Raw genomic sequence first — 26,579 nt, 5'->3', positions numbered from 1 at the left:
ACAACCTTACGGCCACAGCTCCAGTCGGCTGCCTCAACAATGGAGGCGCGGAACATGGTCCACTCGGACTCAATGTCCCCCGCCTCCCCTGGGACGCGGGAAAAGCTCTGCCGAAGGTGGGAGTTGAAGCTCTTCCTGGCAGGGGATTCTTCCAGACGTTCCCAGCAGACCCTCACAGAGCGTTTGGGTCTGCCAGGTCGGACCGGCATCTTACCCCACCATCGGAGCCAACCCACCACCAGGTGGTGATCAGTTGACAGCTCCGCCCCTCTCTTCACCCGAGTGTCCAAAACATGCGGCCGCAAATCTGATGACACGACTACAAAGTCGATCAAAGAACTGCGGCCTAGGGTGTCCTGGTGCCAAGTGCACACATGGACACCCTTATGCTTGAACATGGTGTTCATTATAGAAAATCCGTGTCGAGCACAGAAGTCCAATAATAGAACACCGCTCGGGTTCAGATCGGGGGGGCCGTTCCTCCCAATCACGCCTTTCCAGGTCTCACTGTCATTGCCCATGTGAGCATTGAAGTCACCCAGTAGAACGATGGAGTCCCCAGAAGGAGCGCTCTTCAGCACTTCCTCCAGGGACTCTAAGAAGGGTGGGTACTCTGAGCTGCCGTTCGGTGCATAGACACAAACAACAGTCAGGACCCGTCCCCCCACCCGAAGGCGGAGGGAGGCTACCCTCTCGCTCACCGGGGTGAACCCCAATGTGCAGGCGCCCAGCCAGGGAGCAATAAGTATGCCAACACCTGCTCGGCGCCTCTCACCGTGGGCAACTCCAGAGTGGAAGAGAGTCCAGCCCCTCTTGAGAGGGCTTGTACCAGAGCCCAAACTATGTGTGGAGGCAAGTCCGACTATGTCTAGTCGGAACTTTTCTGCCTCACACACCAGCTCGGGCTCCTTTCCAGCCAGAGAGGTGACATTCCATGTCCCCAGAGCCAGCCTCTGCAGCCGGGGATCGGACCGCCAAGGTCCCCGCCTTTGGCCGCCGCCCAGCTCACTTTGCACCCGACCCCTTTGGCCCCTCCTACAGGTGGTGAGCCCATGGGAAGGGGGACCCACGTTTTCTTTTCGGGCTATGCCCGACCGGACCGGACCCCATGGGTGAAGGCCCGGCCACCAGGCGCTTGCCTTCGAGCCCCACCTCCAGGCCTGGCTCCAGAGAGGGGCCCCGGTGACCCGCGTCCGGGCGAGGGAAAACTAGGTCCCTATTTTTAACTTTAGACTGGAAATTTAAGCAGGTGATTGATTGTTGGTGCATTTGAAATCTCAGACGGCACATGAAAGTTTGTCTTTGCAACTGGTTCTAACCTTGGAGAGAAGGAGCGCAACTTCACCAGTCAATCCATGCTGCAGGAACCCGCCACTTCAGCACCACCTAGTGGACAAGAGCAGGAAGAACATGCACCGACCGCATCAGTGAATATATATCACAAATGAATAAAAGTCTTACGATACACTCGTTTTTTTTCTAAAAAGCAATTTATGCACTGTCAATTTTTTTCAATAAAAGCCTTACAATATACTTTCAAAAAAGCCTTACTATACAATCGTTTTTCTTAAAGCCTTACACGTGACTTTTTTTTTTTCAAAAAAATAAAACCCGCATACATGGTCATTTAAAAAAAAAAAGCCTTACGATGCATGGTCATTTTTTACGTAGTTAATTTTTCTATTCACACAACGTGCATTTGTACCAGTCGAGCTTTGTCCACAAGACCAATTGGTATCTTTGTACTTCTAAACATGTACGACAAATCCACATTATAATGGCGAAATTTCACGGCAATGTGGCCGAACGATAAAATTCTGCGCTTGAGATCAGGCAATTCGGGTTCGAGGCCAGATCCGCCCATCCTTTACGAAATAAACGGGGATCGATGGAGAATCGAACCCGGGGTCTCCTGTACACAAGGCAAAATCTTTGACCACTCGACCACTGCAAGTTCTATAAAATTACATCGGTTGTTTGTACTTCAGTGTCACTATGAACTTACACGTTATTCAAAATATTCTACAAATAGGAGAAAATCTTGAGCATGGTTCACCAAGCTGTGGTCGAGTGGATAACGACATCGGCATTGAATACTGAAACCCTGGTTCGAGCCTCGTCTATTCCCACCGATGACACTTAGCAATTTTCCTCTCGCTTCGCCTTAAAGTCTACCTTTTATTTTTTTTTCCTTTTGCTTGTTAATGACGTCATCACAAAAATCCTATATAAGACGTCACAAACGCGACAATCATTCTCGCTCACTTCTGACAGCGTCTCGGCGTGCTGGTCCACATGCTGCGCCGCACTTTTCCACAACATGCAGCGTTTAAAACTCAGACAAGGTGAGCGTTCACAATTTCTAAGCCTTTTAAAACTAACTGCTTTTACTCTCTTTCAGCGTCAAGTTGCAGGTTAGACGTGCTTACTTACATTTTGCTGACATGCAAGCTAAAACGATTGCTCTATCCTTGGCAGTTAACGACCTAAGTTGCATCAAACGCCGTTTGGCCGAAGGTAAGTAGACAAAGCGTTTGCATAAATTCACGAGAGAATTAATCAAATATTTTGAAGCATTCGTGTTAAAATTCTACTTTCTTTCTGCAGGTGCTAATATTCAAAATGAGCCCGACATGGCTGACTTTCTGCGCGTTTTAAAGTGGATTGACACGTTTTAATCAACTGCATCTAATTATCATTCATTATTTTTTCTGTCCATAGGCCTGCATCTGCAACAGAAGAACCCGATTGACTGCAAAAAAAGGCAAAAGTGTTATTTGGACATCCATTAAACTAAATCAAGTATCTGAATTTTTTATTTTTTTTGTCTGCAGGTTTCAAAATGGTCACTTGCTGTCCTGTGAGTCCTGAAAATGAGACGTTTGCAGGTCTACTCTTGTTGAACATGTCTATCAAACTATCGTGTATGACTGAAAATTTACCACAAGATAAGTTGTAACGTTACCCTCTCTTTCAGGCCAACAAACTGCGGTTGGAGAGAAGTCCAGAGCTGCCCCTGCATTCTTAATTGGTGAAACACACGTGCACACTTTCATAGATGAACAATTGTTTGACCAATTCATTTCAGCATTTGCATTTTCTTTTTGTCCACCAGACTGTGCTAAAAGACTTGGTACCAGCCGCATGGATTGACTGAAGTAAAAGCTCTAGGTTTGAACCTGTTGCAATGACAAACTCGACAAATCAAAGTGCTTGACACATTTTTTTTGTTTCAGGTGTTGCAGGTGCAGGCCGTCAAGAAACGAGGCGTCCTAATCCACTTCCTGTCCAACAAGCTGACAGGTGACTAAACTTGGCAAAAATTGGCATGTTAAAGACACTAACCTGCTTTTTCTTTCTCTTAGGAAGTGCAGCTTTCAGTAGGAGAAAGACCCTCACCTGCTGGGCCAAAAAAATTCTCCAAAACCATGCCCAAGGTCTTCAAGGCTCTTAATTTTCAGTGTTGATTTGCAAAGCAACTTGCTTGACTGTTCCCTTGTTTGTGTGCAGGTATCCGTTCAGGAGTCTGCAACATTTCAGGAGCTCTGCCTGCTGTTACTCGTTAGTCTTCAGCGGAACGTTCCAGTCTACAGTTAAAAAAAGAAACAAAAATTAGTTTTCTTTGTTCCTTTTCTTTACAGAACCTACAAGGTGAAAAGAACCGTTCCTGGTATGCTATTTGCCAAAAGCTTTAAGCGGACATTTTGGCAGGTGTACCAAGACTTTTAGGTCCGCACTTGCTGGTAAGAGAAGGAAGTAAATTTCATTTCAGCCTACCATGTACCAAAGGTGGACTGACTTTTCTTTTTTTTTGTGTCCAGAGGGACACACCATGGAGTACCTGCTCAGAGTGGAAGAAAAGGAAAGCTGCATGCCAGCAACACTTTTTTTTTTTTGTTGCTTCCTTATCTCAAAGGTAACCCGAGAAGTGGGCAAAATTTAATTTTCTTTAAATGCTCATGGCAACTTTGTTCCAATTTTTTTTTCTATTTTCTGACAGGCAGCAAGGAACACCATCAGCTTCCTGGTCATGCAGCTCTCAACACTTGGTGCCATGAACAACTCTGTTTCGCGCTGGTATGATTCATGCCAAAACGTTTTCTGCATAAAATGTTGACTTGCCTTAACTTGCAGATCTCTGTTTGTCTTAGGTCCAGGCCCAAACTCCACCACTCGTCTCACTGGCCGACCACTTTACCACTCAGCAACGAGCAGACTGCGATCACACTTGTTACTTTGTTGCGATTGAATGTTTACTCTGCAAAATAAATAAAGTTTGATTACAAAGAACACTTGAACTCTCAACTCTTCATTATAAACACATCACAAAAATCAAACTTTAAAATTATCCTAATTTAAACCCAAAATAAAAAAAAATGCTGGAAAAAAAAAAACAAATTTTTTTTTTTGTGGGTTTTTTTTACCCAGAATTTTTGGCGGAATTTCCCCCCCCCCCCCCAGAATATTTTCTGAATTAAGGCGGGATAAGCCTGAAATGCTGCTTTGTGATTCGCTGAGAGCTAAGGAAGTGGGCGGGGCAACATGAACTACGTTCTGTGATTGGTTGAGAATGGGGCGGGGATATGCAAATGAGGCGCTTTGTGATTGGTTATGCAAAAGGAGGCGTGGTTTTGTCAATTTGACGCAATCTGATTGGTTGGATGTGCAAATACTGTATTTTGATTGGCTGTTTAAAAGTGGGCGTGACTATGCAAATTTGAGCTATACCGTGATTGGTCAGACTAAATTTGGGCAGAGTTAGGAGGCGGGCAAAGTGGCACTTAGGTTTTGGAAGGCAGTTTTCAGTCTCGAGGTAAGCGTTACCCTGCTGTCATTGCCATGGACACAAGTCTTTGACTGTTACTCTCCATCTTAGGCGACTCAAAGTGACATCAATTCAATTGCAGTCACTTTGAGTCATGTGAGATGGAGGATAACAGTCAAAGACTTGTGTCCATGGCAGTGACAGCAGGGTAACGCTCACCTCGAGACTGAAAACTGCCTTCTAAAACCTAAGTGCCATTGCAGCAACCACCAAGCATGAAAAACTTCAAATGAGTGAAGCAAATTTGCTCTTATAAAACACAGACTTGCATTCCAGTTGATTAATTTATTGAACAAAAAAGCAGTTTGAAAACATTTGAGCAGTCAATGTTTGTGTGGGACTAATTTAGTTGCACACAAACATTGACAACAGGCCTTGCATGCAAGCAGCTTAACTGTTTGATGAACTTAGGCACAAGTGCCACCAGGGGGAAGGTGAGCACATGCAAACAGCTGACATCTCTAAGTGCCAGGTACTGCATAACATCTTCATTACAGACTTTTGGATGTGTTTTTCAATGACACTGATACAAACCAAGTTAGTTGAATATGACTCAAATGCATATTTCTGACTAACCTCCTTTGCATCAATGTCATTAAAAACACATTAAGAGGTGTTTGATGATTAGTTTTTTGAAAGGTTTTGGCAATGTCAGATGTTTGCATGTGCTCATCTTCGCCCTGGTGGCGTTGTGTGCCATTAGAGGTCGCCATCTTGTGGTGCAATGTGACATAGCACACATCAGCTACTCAAGCACAATACTGCGGTTGTGTACTCACATCACGATCCAGTTGCAGGTTGTTGTCCTTTCTGCTGCGCATGTCTCACAAGGCTGTCAGCAGCACCTATGGGGCCCAAACCTCCACTATCCTGTCAAGCAAGCAAAAAAAAAATTGTGAGTCGCACTAATTGACACAAAAGGTTTTTCAACTCATTCATTTTATTCGAACAGAGTGGTATAGTTTCAGTTTTAATGTGTAATTTCCCAAATGTGCCAACACACGTAATGCATTTGTGTGAGCAATCAGCTCCTCACCCGACATGCAATGAGCACCTCAACCAAGTTTTCAAAGTCCTCAGACTGAAAAGACTAGGTTTATGTGCCAAAATACTGAGAAGTTCAAAATTGTTATTGCCATTATAAAAGGCAACAAACTGCTCCTAACATCATGCCTTTAACTCCCCTTGTGAAAATACAATTTCAAATCCAAATACCACGTTTTGTTTTGGAATAAATGCTTCCAGTGCAGTCGGTGGCTAGGATTTAATGGCAAAGTGTAATTAAAGTGATTTAATGCTGAATGATGTAAACAGACTAACTAGCTCCTGCGAGCCAATATGGTGCTTTTTAAATTAATTTGTTCTTTTTGTTCAAATATTTCCTTGGAAACTATAATGATACACTCCACTATTTTTAACAATTTATTTACCATCGATTATCACAAACTATCTAATGACCGCAACAGTAATAGAATCCTCAACTACAGAGGGTAAGCGCCCTCTGCTGGAAACAAGTTGTAGTGCACGCACCACACTTAATTTTGTCTTTTGACCACAACTTCTGAAACTAATGGCTGTTACCCACTACCTAATTCACCTGGGAACCATAGAATAACTCAGAGCACGAATTAAATTATTTTTGCAAAATAATATCACGTCTCATTAGACTGTGCCGGTATTTTCACCTTCTCTAGTCTTCGAAGGCATAACACTACATAGTACGAATAAAAAAATGAAGGAAACGCAACATGCAGTACCTTTCGAAAATATGTTGGCGTCGAGATATGCAGGTAGACGACCAGCAGCTGACGTGGAGACTCCACTCTTGCAGTTTGGACATCAGCTTTTGCGTGGAAAATAGAACAAACCAACATGCAGGCGAAACAGTTTTCTTGATTATCGTTTGATCGACAGCCGAGTGCCAGATGTGGGCGTGCACGCTGATAAGCCACCTTTGTTGATATACGATAGCTCGCGAGGTACAAACAAACTCGAGGATCTCGTGTCGTAATGATACTCCTGCATATTTACATGTAAAACGACAAACAGCTTGGAAATGTTTGCAATACTCAATCAAAACCAAAGGTTTGGTGGGTGGGTAGGGACAATACAATTTACCAACCCCCATGGCATCGTCATAGCTCCGAATAAATCTCGGATAGTTTTTAAATTAATCCTACCACTGCGAAGCATAATGAAATATTACATGAATAAATATAGATTTTGATAAATAAATAAATCAAAATAATATGTCAAATATTACTACACCGTCAGCCATCTCCAGTTGTTGAACTTGATATTCATTTACGATAGTGAGCGATCTGTCAGTAATATAACGGGCCACAAACTTTTTTTTTTCTCTAATGACATCGAACCTGATGGTGTGCGCCGTTGAACTTCCATTGATAACCGCGAGGGGGCAGCAGAGCTCAAGTCCTCAATTTCGCTGCACTTCCACCTGAATGTAAAAAAAAAAGAAAAAAAAAGCGAGTAATTAAAGAAAAATCATTTATAAGAATGACTCCTAAATCACTGCAGTTGAGCCGCTTGCTTACAACGTGCGCGTGGCAAGTGGGAGGGTCCCTATCTGTCTGCGTGTTCGGTTAGGACCCCGCACGGTCCCCGCACCACCACCGTCGCACTCATACAATGAGCGGGTGGCTCAGTGACAGAGCACCGACGAAGAGTCATGAATCCCGGACACGCTCAGATCCTACTCGCTGCTGTCACCTGCGTACTGCTCATCTCTGGAGCTTCGCCGCGGTCACAGCGGCAGGAGGACGCCCACTTCAGGTGAGAGTTCGGCGGACACTTTGACGCGACCACGGCGTAGATTTTGAAGTTGCTTTTGAAAATCATATTTTGACAGTGACAGTGAAGAGTGCTCAGATAACATCTCCACAACCAAGTACTCTTGCGTCAAGTCCAGTGGGGAAGTTGCGACATGCTACAGGTAAGTCCATTATTGGCTTTCTTCACACTGATCAACAGCAAATTTTAATCAGATATGGCTTGTGTCCTGATTTTTTACGATTAAATAAATGCTTTTGGGGGGGTTTCCTAGCACATCAGGTTTTTGAACTGGATTATTTTTGTTTTTAGGGTTAACCACTAAAATCCTGCACAATACAGATTCTACAATGTATTGTAATTTATAGCTATCAGGAAAAAAAAATCCACCTGTTGCTGAAACTAACCTCTAATTCACAGAAAATACTAAATGTAAGACTTAGTTTTTATTATTGTTATGAAAATCTGAATTGTGAAAGAAAAAGGGGCAGATTTGGGATCAGCACCAAAAAATCATCTTAAATTGTACTTGCATCTTTGATGAAATAATACTACAAATGTCATCATATTTACATTAACCGCATCACAACTGATGCTTTTCATTACTATTTCTGTATCGGAATTTGACGAAGCCTATATATGATTAATTAATAAAAGATAATTTTTGTGTTTTGTGTCAGAAAAAAATTGTACTGTCATGTCTTTATACATGTTGAATTTACATTGTCTAAGCAAATTGAATGATGATGAATGCCAATGTAAACACAGAAAATTTCAACTTGAACTGGACTTGGCTTGTCAGACATTTCGCCTTTTAGCCCAAAGTTTTCTTGACTTATGTCTGTCTTACTTACGCAAATAATAAATAACTGGCAGTGATCAAAAACACAGCTATCTGTTCTTTTACAGAACAATTACGGTTTTTCAAAGATGCTGAAATGCATGTGGAAGTGAGCCTCACAATTTCATGTCAGATCTTCTTTCATCAAAGCGCCACAAACAACCTCCCATCATGTTCAATCTATTGTGACAGAGCTGAGTGTTAGTGTGTTGATATTTTCTCTGGCTCCTGCATTAAATATTGGCTCAAAAGAGGCTGTGAAGGCTTTTGCTTCACAAATGCTTCTAATTGCGAGATAAATGCATTACTCGTGCAATTGTGTGCCAGTTTGGCAACAACATGGGCGCTAAGTGCTGTTACTTTGCTCCGCATCAAGAAAATGAAGTCTTGGCTTGATATTCTGCTTGTGATTAGTTTTTTTGTTTTTTGTTTACATAGCGGTTTTCATGGTTTTTATAAAAGGTTTATTATCACTAGCGTAATTCTGGTTAGCTAGTTAATGTAGCATAGCAAAAGGCCATCTACTCGCTGATATAATCATCAGATTTCATCAGCCACGCTCACATTGTTGAAAGGGTTTGACCGTCACCGCGCTGGCCATGCCAAGACGAAGGCCAGATTCCGCGCTAAGCAACAATGGCGGGAACAAAAAGAACACATTTATAATGTTTTGTTTATAACTCTTCTTCAGTGGGGGCGCGCGAAAAGGATGATTGCGCTGATTTATTGTGTGTGCGATGTTGGCTTAGCCCGGCCTGTAAAAAGACTTCCCCATAAAAGACCCCCTTCCCCTCTACAGCTGCAACATAATTAATGTGCGGCATGTGCAGTGGTTGCAGTGTTGTTTTTAAAAATAATTCTGCTGTTTCGGAGCTTTTTTGTTTCTTTTATTCTTACGTGCACGCCCCCCCGATGGCTGTAGTTAGCATATGCTAGCTGTTATTTTCATCAAAAAGCACTTTCACTCTCATTGACTGCAAACTACTATTGCAAATTTGATGTTTTTTAAAGCAACAGTAGGAGATAATTGAATCCCAAGGAGGTACTGTACATAGGATTTCATTATTTAATTTTTCCACTGTTTTGTGGACATAACATAGGTCACAGTTGTTACACTATTCTGGTTATGTCAATATTTTGTATATTTAACATAACTTCTCAACATCACAAAACTGGGTTCTTTAATTCTCTAAAAAAGAGCAATGGCAGAGCGAGGAATTTTTTCCTTATGGGAGAGGGAGGGGGGGAGCAAGGATGGTCAGCAAAAATATATATATAAAATTTATAAAAAACATCTACATGCAATTCCAAACCATTTTGGCTGGTGTCAAATTTTTGGAATTTGTATTTTGCGTATTTTGTATTGTGGTTGTGTGCAATGTTTCAATCAATGTTACCGGTGGGCTATTTTCATGACATTCCAAGTTTGGAATGTCAACCTTTGTAAATTTTGAGCCTTATTTGATGTAAAATCAATTTCTTAAACATCTTGTTAGTTGGTCATTATAGCAATTTATCAGAATTACAAATCTCTAATCTAGTCATCTGCATGAGAAATGTCTAATCATCTTGCTTTTGCAGCTTCATGGGAAAAGAAATAAAAGGTGGATTCAATTGTCTAAAAAAACACATCTGGAAGTTTTACTCAGATATGTTTGAAAGCAACATTACTAAAATATGTTCTTTTTTTTGTGCTACTAATGCAGCTAAGAAAGGATGATGGAGGGAGTCCAGGTTGTTTCTCAACATCTCCTTGAGCAGATGTAGACACAGCAAATCATGCCAATCTGAGATGCCTGAAAAGCATTTACACTGGTTGGCAGCCTTCCTCGCCATCGTAACACTGAAACTGTAGCCTGCCGAGGAAAAGTCCGACAAGTCCATATGACAATTGAGATGCAATAAATCCTCGCGATCTATTACCATTAAACGTCGTAAAATTAAGCAGCCTACATTGTGTCAAAGCTTATTCCGACATGTGACTATATCCGGGGAAAAAAATCTTTTCCTGTCAATAATATGCTTATTGTAAAAAACGAGACTATTTTTAACACATTACTATCATTTTTGTCTTGTAAGATTAACAACTAATAGTGGAATTTAGGTTAATTATCACAATGCTTTTCCAGGACGATAGTCTTCAAATTGTAATATATTTCTGTTGTTTTTTTAGGGCTTTCAATCATAACGCTAAACCTCTGGTATTAGCTTAACAACAGGGCTTTTTTTCTCTCTTGTACATAGTTTCGCTTTTGGGTCAAAACAAACCTGAGATCATTGTTTTTGGCAATAAAGAAAAGCCTGTCAGATGAGTGTCGGGAAAATAACTGCTTCTACAGAATTGAAAGCTAAAAAGATCACAATGGCGGACCACGAGGAAGAATAAGGATGAGGAAGAAATCGGGCTAGCTAATGATCACTGCTTTCCTTCAAGCATGCACACCTAATGATTAATTGTAATCGTCACAATTAATCAGTAATAAAAACACCGTTAATTGTCACTGGTAGTGTTTGGATTGTGATTAATTACGAGCGCAGCAAAATCTAAACTGAGAAATTCGTTTTCTGCACACAAACCCAGTGTCCTATAATTGTAACAGGATGTGTGACGTACGTTTTTAGTAATACAGCACCTGCCGATTGACTTCACAAAATGAGGCAAATTTATATTTCAATAGTACTTTTGAAATAATGATCTTAAAATAATATATTAACTTTGGAAGCAATTATGTGTTAAAAAAGATGATCTGTGAATCCCTACTCATGAAATTAGAAAGAGAATGTTTTGGAACCTATAATTCTCCAAATGACTTTCTATGTGTGACAGTCAACAACTATTTTTATGTTCTAAAGCATTTCTATATTTTAACAAATTTCATCATTTTTTGTAGAATTTTTCTCTTTATTATTTTTTTTAAAACTATAACTCTGTCATCCCTTGCCATGACGCGGTTCACTTTTTGTGGTGTTACTGTATTGCAGGTTTTTAAATCGTACATATCTAATTTTATACCGCTGATGTTTCGCTATGTCGCGGGATTCTTCAGTGATCATTTTTCCACACAGACTGTAACTGCAGACTTAAGTAGCAAAAAGTGCAAGCCAGAAGGAAAGAGTGAGTAAAAGACAGATGTCCAAAGTTTGGAATCATTTCAAACTGCAGAAAAAACGATAAAATGCAATGTGCCTGCCACAAAGCAGAACTGGCTAACGTTTACGGTCAAATAAACATCATTGCATTGCCATTATACCTTTCCTCCACTTTTTAAAAACATGATGCTATTTTTAACTATTACAAAAACATTGCAACATTATGATTTATTGCTTTCCTTCTAATATGTTCTTTTCATAATACTGTGATTATTCTCATTAACGTAAAATTAATCTCATTAAAATTATAGCAAATTTTCAATACATTAAGGTTTGCTCCTAAAGTACTGTGACTTATGTTATGATAATACTACTGTTTTCTTATTATTGTGACTTGTATTATAAAAAAATATCTGTTAGAAATATTTATGACTTTTAATCGTGTAAAATCGTTTTCTTGTAGGTTAACGATTTGGTATTTTAAAATTAAGTTTCTCATAATTCTATTCTCACAAGATTCAGCCACCCCCCATTAATAATATTGTACTTTCGAATCAAGATCTGATTGATTAGCTGCAAGTGAGGGATGAAGACATGCTTGATTTGCATTTATTGCTGCTCCTGGTGGGGGTGGGGGAAATTAAAGGCCAGACTTGTATTTCCGACAGTGAGGAAGATGCAGAAGGAGTGCAAGTCATCACCCAAGCACAAGGGAGGACATGTTAGTGTTAAAGAGCATTCCTTTGAGACAGATATGGACACCATGGAACGGCAAACATGCTGTTTGTTGCTTCGTTGCACTGCTTGAACACAAGTGACCACCATGGAACATTCCTGGGTTTTCCTTAAGGGCGCATAAAGGTAACCAAGCCAATTTTGTGCGTGGAAGTGGATTTACCGATTTACCCTGGTCTGCTAAAAAAATTCGATTCCACGGCATAAGTCTGCGATCGGCCACATTTGTCTTGTCTGAAGCCAAAGGTAAATTACATCCTGGTTGGTCACCAATTGAGATTCAAAGTGGATTGTTGAGTATGCATAAATCTAAATCCTTGACAGCTACGCAAACGAGGGCCACTAAAAATGGTCGACGGGCCACAAATAGCCCCTGAGCCACAGTTAGACCACCACTGCTGAAGCAATTTGTCTAATTCAAGGCTCAATTTGACTTATACTTTGATCCTTTTGATTCCCCAGACCATTCTTTCCCAGTCTTTGGTTGGAAACCAAAGGAGAGCCTGAGTCAGTTTACAATTCCATTGTCAAGTTGTTTTGCTTTTAAGGTTAAATTGCTGCTAAGACTGCCTTGGCAACGGCTATGGATTCATCAAGTAGGGACTGGATACGATCCCGGTTGACTTAAGACAGAAGGCAGACTAGACCCTGGCTCGGTTGCTAGTGAATCGTAGGGTGATTGTGAATGGACTGTTGAGTGTGAATCGATCCAACGCCATGACAGCTATGCGAATGACTGCACTACCCCCCGCGGAGTTAGACTTCCACTTTTCATTCCTGACCAGATGTATGACAAAAATGCTATTTTTAAATCTGGACTTTTGATTTATATTTCAACTACAGTTGACCCTTGCATTTTTGCAGCTCAGCATCTGCGCATTCCATTTTTTTTTCAATATTTCCTTCATATTTTGAATTTTTCACAGAGTTATTTCTAAATATGCGCCGTGGCTCTATGAAGATTGGGAAATACTGAATTACACATGATCGGAAATCCAAATGATTTTGGATATCTGACAGACGGTCGCAATAATTGAGTCAAAGGTCAGGTTTTTGGGAGTAAAGAACGGAAACAGCATTTTGACAGCTCTTCAGACGACCATTATTTTTTCAAGACAAAACAAGGAATTGCAGTGATTTTGATTGATGGCTGAAATCAAAGATCGGTTAGGTTGCAGAGTCTGGCCAGTTGCAAAACTTGAGATGCTTTGTGGTGTTTGCGAAATCCGACTTTCGTCATCTAAAGTTCTCCATCTGCTGTTCTCCCTCTTAAGAAAAAGATATAATCTGGTGGAAAAACACTAACAATCTTCAGTATTTTTTTAACCTGCAATCTAATTATTCCAGGGAAGAATGAGGACACGGATGAGGGAACGTCAATACGTCAAAGGAATTTTACAGTAAGAACAGGGGAAATCGCTCTTGTGGTATTCTTAGATGAACCAGTGACCTCTATGAGTGTCTTTTTCCCCCCCTGGTGGTTATCTAGCCTTTAAGATGGACTCAGATTACTATGTTTTTTTTTTTGTTGTATTCCCATAAACCGTTTGTCTTCAGGTGTAATTTAGCAAGTTTGAACTTGTTGAACTTGAGCTCCTCATCTTTACCATTCCGGTACATAGGACCTGAATACATTTTGACGTGAGTGCACCTCCAACTACCGAGACAGTTTATGGTGAAAGTCTTGATTTAATATCCCATAACATCATCCTCTTTACTAGTCATGGAGGAGGTTCATTTGTAAGTGACATGATGCGAACCCCCTCAGTGTAAACCGAGCAAGATGCACTTCAGTACATGTTTACATTTTTACTCGACTATGCCAAGATCTGCTGAGACGGTTTACGGTGACAATTTGATTTAATATCTGTTGCATCATCTTCTTAACCTACAAGGTTTAATGTACAAGAAATGTGTACCTCACATTAATGCAAACTGAATGAAGAGTTGCACACTAGTTAATTTGACTCAAGTGTGCCGAAAACTAACAAGACGGTTTTTTGAAAGTCATTGCTTCACAAACATGCAATTAAATTTAAATCTAGGCCACGTAAACATTAAAAATCAAACACTTGAACGTTACTATTTCTGTTGAACAAAAACAAAAACCGTTTCACATTTTCGCACACCCGGAATTTATTCTCGCTGTTTTTGTGTCATCACGTCGACACATTACGTGACTAAATAACTACTTTTTGTGGTTTATGTGATGTGTTGGCTCATCATTCTTTCTTGCGCGTTCCCCTCGAAGATAAACCTTCAACACGCCGTCGCTTGTATAACCTCGTCATTGCGTTTTGTTTTTTTACGTGGGGTATTAAAAAGATTCATTCGTAGGAACAGAATGTTTTACAGTGCATATGAAAAAGGGGAGTGTGGCTAGAGTGCATACAATACCATAGAGGTTTTAATAGACGGAATACCTGCAGATTCCATAAAGTTGGATGAATTCCATTTTATAGGTTTTGGCATAAATATGGACTATAAAAGACGAGTGAACATGAGGAAAAACAGTGTGGCCAAAGTATAGAAAGTGAGGATTGGTCACAGATCTTGTTATTAATATCTCTTTCTTATAGTGTCAATCAAAAGTGAGTATTTTTATATTTTAAAAGCCACTTTGGTTTGACTACAGTAATGGATCTCTCTCGGAATAACAAACAGAGATGTTAGGCAAGAAAATGGCAGCCACCATATTTGTGGAAATGATTCAATTATGGGTTGATTGGTTGTATATTTGAGGTCACGTACACACACATTCAAAGTGGGCCGGTTAATCAGGTGGGAGTCTTTTTAATATTGTGTGTCGCCAGCAGACGTTGAAGACAAATAATCTGAAAATGTGAGCGGTGGTCTGTTGCTTTAGTGAGACGGCGGAAGAGAGAAAGTATTGGCATGCACAAAGTCCATCACAGAGGGCTTCAACCATAACATCACGACCATGTGTTGACTATTCTACTAAAGTCTAATCTAGTATCCTAATATAGTAATTTAGTTTGGTCTTTTGTAATCTATTTTAGTTTGGTTCAATCCACTGTTGTATAGTCTGTTATTGACTATTCTGGAGTGTAGTCTAGTCTACTTTAGTGTCATCTACCCCAATCCAGTCTAGTGAAGTCCAATGAAGTTTAGTCTAATCAAGTCTTGTCTCGTCAAGCGTAGTCATAGCATGTCTTGTCTTGTCTGTTCAGGTCAGAAAAGCCCGAGTTGTTTTGTTTTTTGTTTTGCTAGTATTATTTCAGGCTACTGACCTGCTTTTCCTTAGGACACCGTTGTTGTTTTAAACTTCAAGCAGATTGAAACATCAACTCCTTCCTCCTTCCACGTCTGACTGAAGTCATCGTGTGTCAACGCCAGTCCACGAGAAATCATTTCAAACAGAAACATTCCTGAAAGAAAAACAGATAATCTTGTAGAGTTGTTTTGGATGTTTCTTAACCCCGCTTGGTTTCTCCACAAGGGGCAATCTTGTGAGCATTTTACCTTAATGCTAATTCAATAAAAGATACACAGTTGAGGGAAAGTGAACACGGATATGGATCCGGTTACTCTCGTGATGGCGGGGGATGTTTGTTTTCACCGCCATCGTCCCACCGACTGTTTGCTTATTCTCCTTTTGGGTCACACAGGAAGTCATCCGCGAGTCAACTCTCTCAGGGTGTCCACTCATGGCGTCCCCCTTCCCAGAATCTTTACAATACAATACTTCATGCTAGCCAAGATCAGGCAGTGCTTACTGGGAATAAAATTTACTGGCAATAACTTTTCAAGTTTAGTATTGTCTCGTCTAGTGTTTCCTAATCTACTTCAGTCTAGTATGGTTGCCAGGCGTTATGTGTGCCACGCTGGTCAGATATTTGATTTGAAAATCATTTGCTTCTTGAGCGCCCCTGTGTGGCGCATGGCTGGTTTGCGGCAATGGTCAAGACAAACGTAATCAAATGCGATGGTCACGCTTTAACATTCATACGCCCCCGGTGTGCCGAGAGAAGTCGTCACGGTGTCTAGTGAGTATTCCGTAAGAGTGAGTGATTATTATTTGCATTCTGTTCCAGTGAGCATGTCTCGCAGCGCACATTTAAAGAAAACATATATTAAAAGTACATCGTTGAACCAAAATAATGTTTTCAAGCTATCATTGTGGTTTCCCTCATGTGGTTGATTTACAGTTTTACATCGAATGGTTTCCTGAAAAGAAATATGTTCATGTAAGACGAACCTCCATTTTAACATCTTTCATCTGCAAAATCATCATTGAGTACAGGGCTACCATTCAGAAACTAACTCTTGTTAATATCCTTCTAATAGCTACAATTATTACTATTTTAGATTATCATAAATTAAAAAATATATATCTTACCTTTTATAGTTTCATCGGATTGAACCGAGACTATTCTGTGCCAGCTTTTCTTGTCCTTTACCTCACATCACAAGTAGGTCAGACTATAAAAGAAAAATGAATGGCATCAATCATATTTGAACGCTGCCAAGCACAAAATAAAGGCAGTGCCCCCAATAGCTGAATAAATGCTGCAAGAATTACGGGGTCATCGTCTCTAAGTGAACACGTTGAATCGCCCTGTTCACTTATTCGGGTAATTCAATTTTTTTTTTTGTGTGTATCATTTCCTGTTTGACCAACAGCAACACCTGGAAGCACTTTTTGCTTTTAGAGTGTGAGCCGGTGATGAATAATAATCGTAATGCTTTGGATCAGAATGGAGCGGTGAGGGAACCAGTCCAAGTCAGCGGGAAAGTCTTGTGTCCGACCCGTGGACAGCTGCGTGTGTTTGTATTTTATTAATACATGTCAGCCGTAATGCGGCTTTAATAGACGTATTATACCCAACTTTATTTGCTCCCGTTTGGTATTTTTCAGAAAGCAGTGCTGCCGGGGGTTCAAGTTCGTGCTGGGCCAGTGCATTCCTGAAGGTAAGCGAGTCTCGCCAATTAGTTTTGGTATGATCAATCAATTCATCGGTTATATATTAAAAAATGTTGTCAAAAATATCCAAAAAGGTCATTTACATTTGTAGTGTGGTTATAATTTATGTACAATAAATATTTTGACCTGTGGATGAAGTGAGTAGAAAACCTTTTCCTTTGTTTTTTGCAGACTATGACGTGTGCGCTGGCGCTCCCTGCGAGCAGCAGTGTAGTGATCACTTTGGCCGCGTGGTGTGCACCTGTTACCCCGGCTACCGTTACCACCGCGAGCGACATCGGAACCGTGAGAAGCCCTACTGCCTGGGTGAGCCTTTCCATTTGAAAGCGTAGGACTTTTTTTTTTCTTTGGCCAATCACGTGACAGGATGTGAAAATAGTATGTTTCTACAAAAAAGATGAATGTTGCATTGTGACTGATGAAGCAGTAAATAATTACTATATGGATCAGTATTTGTAGCCCACACATAACAGTGGATTCCTGTATTGTTTGTTCAGACATTGATGAATGCAGTGACACAAACTCGACGGTGTGCTCCCAACTTTGCATCAACACGGTTGGGAGCTTTCATTGCAAGTGCCATCCGGGCTTCTTCCTGGAGGAAGATGGGCGAACATGCAGTAAAGAAGGAAGAGGTCAGTGGCTTGCTACGTGGAGACCGGGTTACGTGGATTTATGAATTTAATCATAGGTTTCTCAACAAAATTACCCGTATAGAAATGCAACTACTCTCTTAGGCTAGCTTAAGAAATGCTTTAGCCGTAAATTGAGTACGGTGACGGGTTCGCAGACGGGTTAGAGAAAATGGCTTCAGCAGTGAAGAGTTATGAATTTTTTTTTTATGGTGTGATATTAATCCCCTGGTGGACTAACTGTTTACTTTCGTCTTAAAAAATGTGAAATGTCTTTCTTAATTCAAATTAGAGTGAGTTTTTTTCTAGTTTGTGAATTTCAGCATATTTTCAAATAACTTATTGTGTTATAGATCGCAATGGGCACAATCATAGCTGCCCCTCAGGCAAAAGAAAGAAAAATATTGTTACTGCCGCGTGGAAACAGCTCATTCAAATTAGCTGAATTTAAACAGTAAATCTAAAGTTTTGAGAATGGATTGCTCTCTTTGGCAATGCAACATGCCATTTTCTTGGTTTCCTGAAAGGTGATTCTGGAAAAGCGAACATTCTGCTCATGGCCTGCAAAATGCCTAGCCATGTCAACTAGGCTGGTTGAATAACTGAGGCCTGATGTAAGGATGTATATATTTTTTTCAGTTATGACTTCTTTCAATTCCATGCAGTATAATAAACTTAACAGTTAGAAAGGGATGTTTTAATGCAAACAGTAAGTGTTGGGGTTAAGCAGGGACATTTTATGTCCTCATTGGTGGGGACGTGTGTACGCATGTGTGTGTGTGTGTGTGTGTGTGTGTGTGTGTGTGTGTGTGTGTGTGTGTGTGTGTGTGTGTGTGTGTGTGTGTGTGTGTGTGTGTGTGTGTGTGCGCACCTGGTAGTCATTACAAATGGCACGTCAGAACAATTTTTCCTCCCGAGCGTGAACTTTGAACCCTCGCACTCCGGGGTCCTTCTACGGTTTGCCTTGATGCTCTTGAGGAAAACATCACAAAGGACCTGGAAGATTAAAAATAATAATAATAAAGATGTTCACGCCCATTCCGTCGGCAATGAGGCGGTCCTTCCTCCCGAGGGTATCTCCCCAAAAGCTACGTGGTCCCGACACTGTCAATCTGCCATTTAATGTATGCGTGTGGAAACAAAAGCAAGCTCTGTACGTCGACCTTTTTCACGATTGTTACTCTGATTATCCAACCAGAGGGGCAAATGGGAATGGCGGTGGAAAAATTCTGGCAAACGGGTCCCCTCAAAGGGGCGACCCAAGACTGACGGCTGGCTCGCGAGGTGTGATTTCACGAGGTGTGATGCCTACTCCTATACTTGTCAATTAAACAGCGATCATACTAGTTTGTGTCGGAATGTGAGGCACCAATAGTGAGGTGTGTGTTTTAACAAATATAAAATAACATTTTTGAAACAGCAATGATATCATCAACAGTGCTGCATCATGTCTTGGAGACATCTGACAACGTGATGAACACAGGAACCTGCTCAGCCACATGCGATGACTTCCAGCAGATCAAGACCACCGTGTTTCAGCTAAAACAGAAGGTGGGCAAAGTCTAACTTTGAAAAATCCAAATCTTATCAATATTATACAGTGAAACCCGCGATATTACAATTTTTTCTTTTATCGATTTTTGCCTTGAGGGTAAAACCATATTATGGTGTGACACACCAGCAGCACTGGGATCAACTGGAACAATGTTTTGGTTGTTTTAGTTTCGCAGTTTGTTACAATAAATAACTATGCGAGCACACAATAAACCATAATCCACTTTATTGTGTGCTCACTAACTTACATTTACTGTACGTCTTCATGATGAAGATCTGCAGAACCCATCTACTCCCACCTTTATTTTTCCACACAGTTTTGACAGCGCGAGTCACACATTAACAGCCCCCTGGAGATGTAATACACTACATTATTTCATCCTTTATTTTTTTTAAAGAGAGATAAAAACGCCTGGACACATTTCACTTCACTTGATGTCTTTCTCCAAGTGCGAATGAGACAGGAAATTAACAGGGGAAAAAGACAACGGTAGACTCGCATTTCACCTCCAGGAATCCTGTCTGCCACTTATGGGGCTTTGATTAATTGCTTCCTGTCATGTGGTACTTTAGTACAGACATTTAAAATAATGCGTGACAATGATAATCCACAGTAAAGGTGTATGTTGATCCTCTTCATCCATGTGTCATTGTAAAATATTCACCGACTAATTTTTCTTTTATCAAGATACTGTCTAGCAGTTCTGATGTTCCAGAGCAGAGGACCAATGACAAAATCCCAGCTACCTTTTTAACAGGACCGCCTGGCCTGCCTGGTCCGCCAGGTAAACGTGCATCTTATTGGACCATTAAAGCAACATTAAATTTCATTAACACGTGTGGTTTTGTTTTTTTGTTTAGGAGCTCCGGGACCTAAAGGACCACCGGGTCTTGTAGGACAATCAGGGCCCTTGGGCCCTCCTGGACCAAGGGGCTTGATGGGTCCCATGGGGCCCACACCAGACTTGTCCCACATCAAACGAGGCTCTCGCGGACCTGTGGTCAGTTGATACTATTCGGCCATTTAGCCTTGTAAAATTACATTTTGGCAACATTTAATTTCCATAAAATTGTTTCCATAATAGTAAAAAAAAAAAAAAATTACTTGATTCTCCTTTTTTCTCACAGCCTGACTTTTTTCTCATGATCTCATGATTTCATTTCACAATTAAATAGATGATCGTTAAAGTGCAACTCATTTTCAGTATGAGCTCACATGCAAATATTTGGTTATTAATAGCGTCGTTAAGATCCGATCCATTTCAACTGCGCCTGAAATGCTGAAACATTGACCTTTGGAGCTAAGAACAATGAAAGGTTAATCATTTGACAAGTAGTTTTCTTTGGCCGAGTTGCCTTCTCTGCCCGCGAGCATCATCCTTTCATGTTGATTAGTATAACCGGGACGTGGACCAAGAATGCGCAGGGTGCCGTTGTGCATTGCCATATTGATGAATGACACTATCAACACCTGCAATCAGACGAGCCGGCGGCGTTAACGGAGCCAAAACCTCACAAGGCCCTCCAGTGAGCATTCGGAGGTTTTTAATTACTTACGTTCGTCTCTGAAAACCTCTTAATCCTCGTTAGAGGTGTGTCGATGTATTGGGGAAAAGAATCGTATTTCACGCAAAAATCCAAATTGAGCATTAAGACCTGCGGCATGAAGCTAGCTTAAGAGAGCCTAACGCATCATCATGGCTAAGCACAATTACAATTCCTAACATGAACTGTTGTCTTTATCCAACAGGGGCCTCCGGGAGCGCCGGGAAAAGACGGGCACAAGGTGACGTAAAAATTCAACTGCGGTTAACAGAGGTCTAGTGTCAACTACACGGCGATAATTATTCACAGTCGAAGTTGCTAAATCGGATTTAAGACGGATGACTGATTGTATGTGACATCTGTGATGCACTCAAGTGCAAACGTGTTTCTTGCCCCGTGAAAATCACAAGTCAGCCCGCAGGGGGTTAACACTTTAGAGTTGTTCAAGTGGTCATTAACTTTTTTCCTGATCGGTGTTAAGAAAACCCTGCGGACCACTCGACACGTCTGGAATATTTCAGGATTTTTTTTTTTGTAAGGGAACTGGTGTGCTTTGCTTCACCTCGACAGGAAACCAAAAGGCTTCAAGATGCTCCAAACTTTAGATCAGGATGTCTGTTCGCATTTTCTGTTTCCTGTCTCGTTTTTTATTCTAATCAGACATGAAAAAATGCCACTCGATTCTCACAAACTGTATCCAAAAGCATTTTTGGTTACTCTTTGCATTGAAGCAATAGTATAATAGCTTGATGAGCCTAATTGTTGAGACTCCCTGGGCGCAGCCATGTCTGACTCGTTCTCGCCATTTTCCGGTGTCAAAACTGATATGTTGTAAATAAATACATAAATATGTTTCATGTTAAATGAGAGAAGCAGGCGGAGCTGATGCGCTCGCTCTTGGCTTGCCTTCACGCAACATGTAGCAAAAATGATGGCTCTATTGACTTTTGATAAACTTATGATATCTTTTGGAACTGTGCCGCTTAGTTTAATACCGATTTGCTGGGTTAAGCAGCTCGTTGGTGTGGTCCAATTGAGGTGCCTTAGCTACACACAATTTTCCCGCAACGGAGATGTTTGTGTGGATAGATCGGAGGGTGATGCTAATCTGTCTCTCCGAGTTACAAATCCAAACCATCTGCCAAAACACTCACAGCCCCAGCATGACCCCCCCTCTCCCCCTGCGAGTACGCCAAACCACCTCAACGGTCAGGCGAACGAGCGCTACCGTAGATCAACAGTGATTCTTCACAGTTGCTATTGCACTCGTTACAGAAAAAAAACATCTACAATATTATGAATTCCCCTTGCGCTCACGTATACTCAAATTCATTTCAACTAAATATTTGTTTCTTTACCCTCCAGGGGGAGCGAGGAGCACCCGGACCTGCTGGCCCACCAGTAAGTATCGACACCTTCATCCAAATCAAAATTCTGAGGACGGAAGGTCACTTGTTGTCATTGTTATTTATCTGTTTGTCATCGTCGACCTTTAGGGCCCTCCAGGCTCCTTCGACTTTCTCCTATTGCTTATGGCCGACATCCGCAACGACATCTCCGACCTGCAGATCAAAGTGTACGGCCGAGCGCCCCTTTACCCAGGAGAGGAGCTCCCCGTGATGCCCGGCGCCTGGCGAGACAGCCAAGACATGGGCTCGGGCGAGGACTTTCGAGAGACGATGTCGCCACCGCCGCCGCACTCCAAAAGGTCCCGCAAGAGAAAGCCGCCGCGAAGCAGGACAGATAGCAATGGACTCTAAATAGTCAATGTGAGATGTAAATATCGTATGATTATTTAACTATTTTTATTAACAGAATGTATCAAATGCCTTTTGGATCACAGATGTTTATTTTTCTAGATGGTTATTTTTAAACGTTTTTAAACATCCTTCCTAGCACATTAAAAGAAGAGCTTTGATGGGAAAATGAGGCTTGAAGATGATTGATGAACCAGTTGTGTCTAGAGATCTCTAGATGGCACTCTTGTTAAACCAACCGTGTCATCTAGAAGTCAACTAGTGCATGAAGCAAATTGGAAGCTTCCATTTCCCATTGCTACTATAAATCATCTCATTATGATTAGCAATAACATTCTTTGTATTTTATTTATTAGTCATACTCATAACAATGCATGATGACTTTTCGTCTCATGACACTTATCATCTAAGAGTTTTGAAAAAATATTCCCAGCGAGAACCGGCATTTTATTTTGAACACGAGAAAGAAAGTGGTCAAACGATTACATTAAATTGATTCAAGATATTCATCTTATAGATTGATGCCATGTGTAAGATGAGTCCACTGTGATGCTTTGTTGCCGCAGTAACAACATAACAACTGGCGCTGATAAAGTAAATGTTTTTTTTAAAAAGCGCTGCTGACATACTTCCCCGTGCTGCGGTAAATCTCCACTTAACACCGCTGATGTAATATCGCACGTGTGAATCGTTTACGCAGTTTAGACTCTTCGTAGTTCAAATGATAACAACATGACTAATCTCATATACACAAAGGAATGATGTGAATGGATGAGAATATTCACATGCAAAATTCAAACTATTGTTTTCTCTTACAAGGGCTCTTGCAACAGTAATTTTTCACAATTAAAAACAAAACAACATGTTTTCATCAAATTGAAAAATGAAACTTTCTCTTGCGCAATTATGACTTTTTTTTTTATAATGCTCTGACATGATTTTACTGGCACAAATAAAACATGTAACATTCAGACTTACTCTTCTATCTATGTAATTAGTCAAGAAAAATACTTTTTGCTTTAAATTACGATTTTTCAAAAATTATCCTTTTCTCATAAAACGGCCCTGCATCGAGTTTAATAATTGTTGGATTGTTAGCCACTAGAGGGAGACAAAGGCAAGTGTTCAATCACTTGGTCCATAATAGCGAGCGCAAATAATTATTTTCTAAAATGGGGAGGGAATGCAATGTATATGAAGACAATAGAACATGAAAAATAAATAACCTGGTTGTTTAAATTGCCATGGGGTTAAGCCGAAAGTCACAACAGCAAAATGTGGCATAGTAACTATGCAGGGGGCACTAGTATGTCAACGTGCCACAAAAGTATTCATTGAGTATTATTTTTTTATTAAAATATGATCACATCCACTTATTATAAGCGCTGTGCCAGAAGTTCAAGAGGCCGTATTGGGCCCTCTTAGGGACTTCCAGCTGCGTCGGGATCCAGCTAAGTTTTTTTTTTTTTCTAAAGTCATAAAAGTTTGTTGTTGTTTGAACTTTTTTTTTTGCTGAACCTATTCACGTTTGGATGAAGAAAAATTCTAATCTTAGGAGCTAAATGTCATTGTTGTTTTCTTGAAAAACAACCTGGTAAGAAAACTGTAAAGTGCCCCATTGGTGTCATTCATCACTTGTGCTTCTACGTGTTTCCAAAATGGAGACTTAAAAAAAATAATGGAAATAATCGGCGCCAGGGTCAAACTGTCGCCAGAATAAAACATTTAACTGCGCCAGGATTTTCAAGTGACATTTTTGTATTGTGAACTGTCCTACAAATAAGTACAATTATTGTATACTCAACATAAGCTGCTTCAATGAGACAAAGGTAGTGCTTTGCCGCCAACTTGTGGCATCTAAAGATTATAAACCTACCGTATTTTGGGGAGGGTGGGTTTCACAGATTTTTCACCAGCCATAATAGCTTGGGTTTATTATTATTATTATTATTATTTTTAATTAAAAGTCTACAATTTGTTGCCCGGTCACATGAACAAATTTATGGCACGGTGTCCATTCCTTTAAGCCACTTTAAATTATGACCCACTAGGGCTTTATGTGTTTTTCCAACAGCATATTTCTACTTTACAGCATGTTTCTGCAGGTTTGACGGACATTTCATTATAACGACCTCTTTGATTTAGGTAACGTAAACGTCATCATTTGAGGTGACATTTAATCTCATTCTAGTTGTTCAATTTACGGCTGCTTTGGCAACTATACTATAAACCATGTAAGCTTTAGTTTTGTGCCATGACGTCATTCATTATATTGCACCCCGGATGCCCCCAAAGTACGAAGAGTCACAGTACCTCTTGAAAGCCGCTAGGTGGCAGTCGTCGCTCACAACAAACTGGATGGTGACATGACAGCCACAATTCCAAGTGGGGTCCAAAGAACCACAGGCGTCCAAGTGGGGGTCTGCAAAATAAATTGATTAATGCGAAGGCCTACCAATATGATAAACAAGTCTGAAATAAAAACAAATGGTCAAGTTACTTTTGATATTTTTAACAACTGATATTAATTTGTGTGAAGACAAATAAATCTCAGTTTGTATTCACATTTTCAAACGATCACTTCCGCAACCTTCCTAGGAAATCACAAGCCGCCAACTATTCATGTGCTCCTTGGAAGCCACCATGTTGGTGACCTTTGAAGTCGTTTGCAGAAAATAATTTAAAAAATAAATCACTGAAATAAATGTTCATGTTATTTTTTAAAGTAGTTGTGACTTGTCTTATTTGAACTTACTGATTTGCTTTTATGTAGTTATACAACTTGGCAGCCTGAATTGTCAGCCGCCATTAGAACAACAATGACGTCAGTGTAATGATCAACGCTATCCACCCTTTCCAAGTTGTCTTTATTTGTGTAAACAAGCAACAAAACATGACATCACTGTTGCAGGTCGTGTCTTTGTGTCCGTAATGAGCCCATTTTCCGAGCATGCGTTTGATTAAAATGTCGGCCCCCGCTATTGAAGAACGCCTCCCCTAACAAGCTTATCTTGTTAGAGGAAAGTTGGCACTTCATTTCCCTCTGCAAAAATCTCTTGTGGAAGTAATTAATCGAGGGTAAGCCTTAAAAGATTTCAAATATTTACTGAAGTGGGCCCTTGTATCCTAATTATATCTCCCCCCCACCACCACCTCCCCTCGTTATTTAGCCCCCCCCCCAAAAGAGATGCACCGCTTGAATGGGAGAAAATTAGTGTTACCCAATTCATTAATGAATGCGTTTAGCATGGGCAGCAAATTAAGCGCTCCAAAAATCCTCCATTCAGAGAAGATTATGATGTAAAAAGGGGGGAAAAAAGAAAAATACATTGCTGCAGCGAGGAGACAGTGCAAATGTGCTTCTAATGAGGTGAAAGGCACCCCCTTAACATCCATCTGCCCCCCCCCTCCCTCCCTCCTTGTTGAAGGAAGTATGGAGAGAGTGGAGGCGGACAATAATAAGAGATTGCAAACAGGTAAAAGAGGATTGAATGGCTCTCTTTCTGGGACTCCCGGGGGGCCCCTGGGCCCTGTCAGCACAACAACACTTGGCCCTGGAGAGAAACCCCCTCCACCCCACCACACCCCATCTGGTGTTGTGAATAGCCAAGTTTTGTAACACTGGACCGACACACAGACACACACACACACACACACACACACACACACACACACACACACACACACTCTTGAGTTATCTTTACTCTGGCTTTGTCTAGTCTAATTGGAGCTGATGAGGCCCCTAATTGGTCGCTTTTTCACAAGGCCCGCCCACTTCAAACCATGGCGAGGATGAGCGGAGTTAATGAGAGGCCTGAAGAGTAAAAAAGAAATCTGTTTCGGTAAAGGGAAGAAAGGGAAAGTT

The 26,579-nt window shown here is 40.8% G+C and overlaps 2 protein-coding genes and 1 long non-coding RNA gene across 20 annotated transcripts in view; 2 read left to right on the top strand and 1 right to left on the bottom strand.

Moving 5' to 3' along the window:
- The window catches only part of LOC147047972 (uncharacterized), a 76,140-nt gene that overhangs the window by 2,151 nt on the left and 47,410 nt on the right, over positions 1–26,579 (bottom strand). For 2 of the 4 annotated variants that reach the window (XR_015067813.1, XR_015067814.1), the window contains 10 exons: positions 25,028–25,136; positions 18,730–18,854; positions 16,642–16,724; positions 15,533–15,670; positions 7,201–7,283; positions 6,583–6,668; positions 5,605–5,695; positions 3,778–4,258; positions 3,346–3,587; positions 1,320–1,386 (listed from right to left, as the gene is read on the bottom strand). This is a non-coding gene — a long non-coding RNA (uncharacterized LOC147047972). The remainder of the gene's footprint in view (positions 1–1,319; positions 1,387–3,345; positions 3,588–3,777; positions 4,259–5,604; positions 5,696–6,582; positions 6,669–7,200; positions 7,284–15,532; positions 15,671–16,641; positions 16,725–18,729; positions 18,855–25,027; positions 25,137–26,579) is intronic. The other 2 variants (XR_015067815.1, XR_015067816.1) reach the window with 2 other exon arrangements.
- LOC147047979 (uncharacterized) lies at positions 2,143–4,283 on the top strand. Of its 15 annotated transcripts, none has more exons than XR_015067810.1 (13): positions 2,157–2,345; positions 2,479–2,517; positions 2,722–2,764; positions 2,835–2,888; positions 2,978–3,031; positions 3,116–3,158; positions 3,237–3,303; positions 3,370–3,437; positions 3,511–3,561; positions 3,642–3,743; positions 3,822–3,916; positions 4,001–4,077; positions 4,152–4,283. XR_015067810.1 is itself a non-coding variant. In XM_085926952.1 (12 exons), exons 1-5 carry the CDS (start codon positions 2,321–2,323, stop codon positions 3,151–3,153), a joined length of 309 nt encoding a protein of 102 aa, XP_085783078.1. In that variant the 5' UTR covers positions 2,143–2,320; the 3' UTR covers positions 3,154–3,171; positions 3,237–3,303; positions 3,366–3,437; positions 3,511–3,561; positions 3,642–3,743; positions 3,822–3,916; positions 4,001–4,077; positions 4,152–4,283. The 15 variants fall into 15 exon arrangements, 6 of the variants coding, with proteins under 6 accessions (XP_085783078.1, XP_085783083.1, XP_085783082.1 ...); XR_015067807.1 differs by having other exon boundaries at positions 3,089–3,171; positions 3,366–3,437; XR_015067808.1 differs by having other exon boundaries at positions 2,158–2,345; positions 3,366–3,437.
- On the top strand, positions 7,404–23,657 carry ccbe1 (collagen and calcium binding EGF domains 1). The gene is made up of 11 exons (XM_085926948.1): positions 7,404–7,618; positions 7,695–7,778; positions 17,161–17,213; positions 17,398–17,532; positions 17,724–17,861; positions 19,297–19,409; positions 20,101–20,197; positions 20,274–20,413; positions 21,163–21,198; positions 22,323–22,358; positions 22,454–23,657. The coding sequence occupies exons 1-11, from the start codon at positions 7,515–7,517 to the stop codon at positions 22,715–22,717; spliced, it is 1,200 nt and encodes a 399-aa protein (XP_085783074.1). The 5' UTR covers positions 7,404–7,514; the 3' UTR covers positions 22,718–23,657.

This window comes from Syngnathus leptorhynchus, chromosome 12 (genome assembly GCF_054491065.1).
Source record: "Syngnathus leptorhynchus isolate UIUO chromosome 12, UIUO_Slep, whole genome shotgun sequence".
Classification (NCBI taxonomy): domain Eukaryota; kingdom Metazoa; phylum Chordata; class Actinopteri; order Syngnathiformes; family Syngnathidae; genus Syngnathus; species Syngnathus leptorhynchus.
The sequence above is the reverse complement of the archived record's forward strand: the minus strand, read 5'-3'. Positions and strand labels throughout refer to the sequence as shown.

What these genes read in the sequence shown, in the direction of transcription:
- LOC147047979 (XM_085926952.1), top strand. Translation starts at nt 2,321, where the DNA reads ATGCAGCGTTTAAAACTCAGACAAG. An exon ending in CAAACGCCGTTTGGCCGAAG is followed by an intron (nt 2,518 to 2,721) that starts GTAAGTAGACAA and finishes TTCTGTCCATAG; the next exon opens with GCCTGCATCTGCAACAGAAG. An exon ending in AAATGGTCACTTGCTGTCCT is followed by an intron (nt 2,861 to 2,977) that starts GTGAGTCCTGAA and finishes CCTCTCTTTCAG; the next exon opens with GCCAACAAACTGCGGTTGGA.
- ccbe1 (XM_085926948.1), top strand. Translation starts at nt 7,515, where the DNA reads ATGAATCCCGGACACGCTCAGATCCTACTCGCTGCTGTCACCTGCGTA. An exon ending in TGGCCTGCCTGGTCCGCCAG is followed by an intron (nt 20,198 to 20,273) that starts GTAAACGTGCAT and finishes TTTTTTGTTTAG; the next exon opens with GAGCTCCGGGACCTAAAGGA. An exon ending in CCGGACCTGCTGGCCCACCA is followed by an intron (nt 22,359 to 22,453) that starts GTAAGTATCGAC and finishes GTCGACCTTTAG; the next exon opens with GGCCCTCCAGGCTCCTTCGA.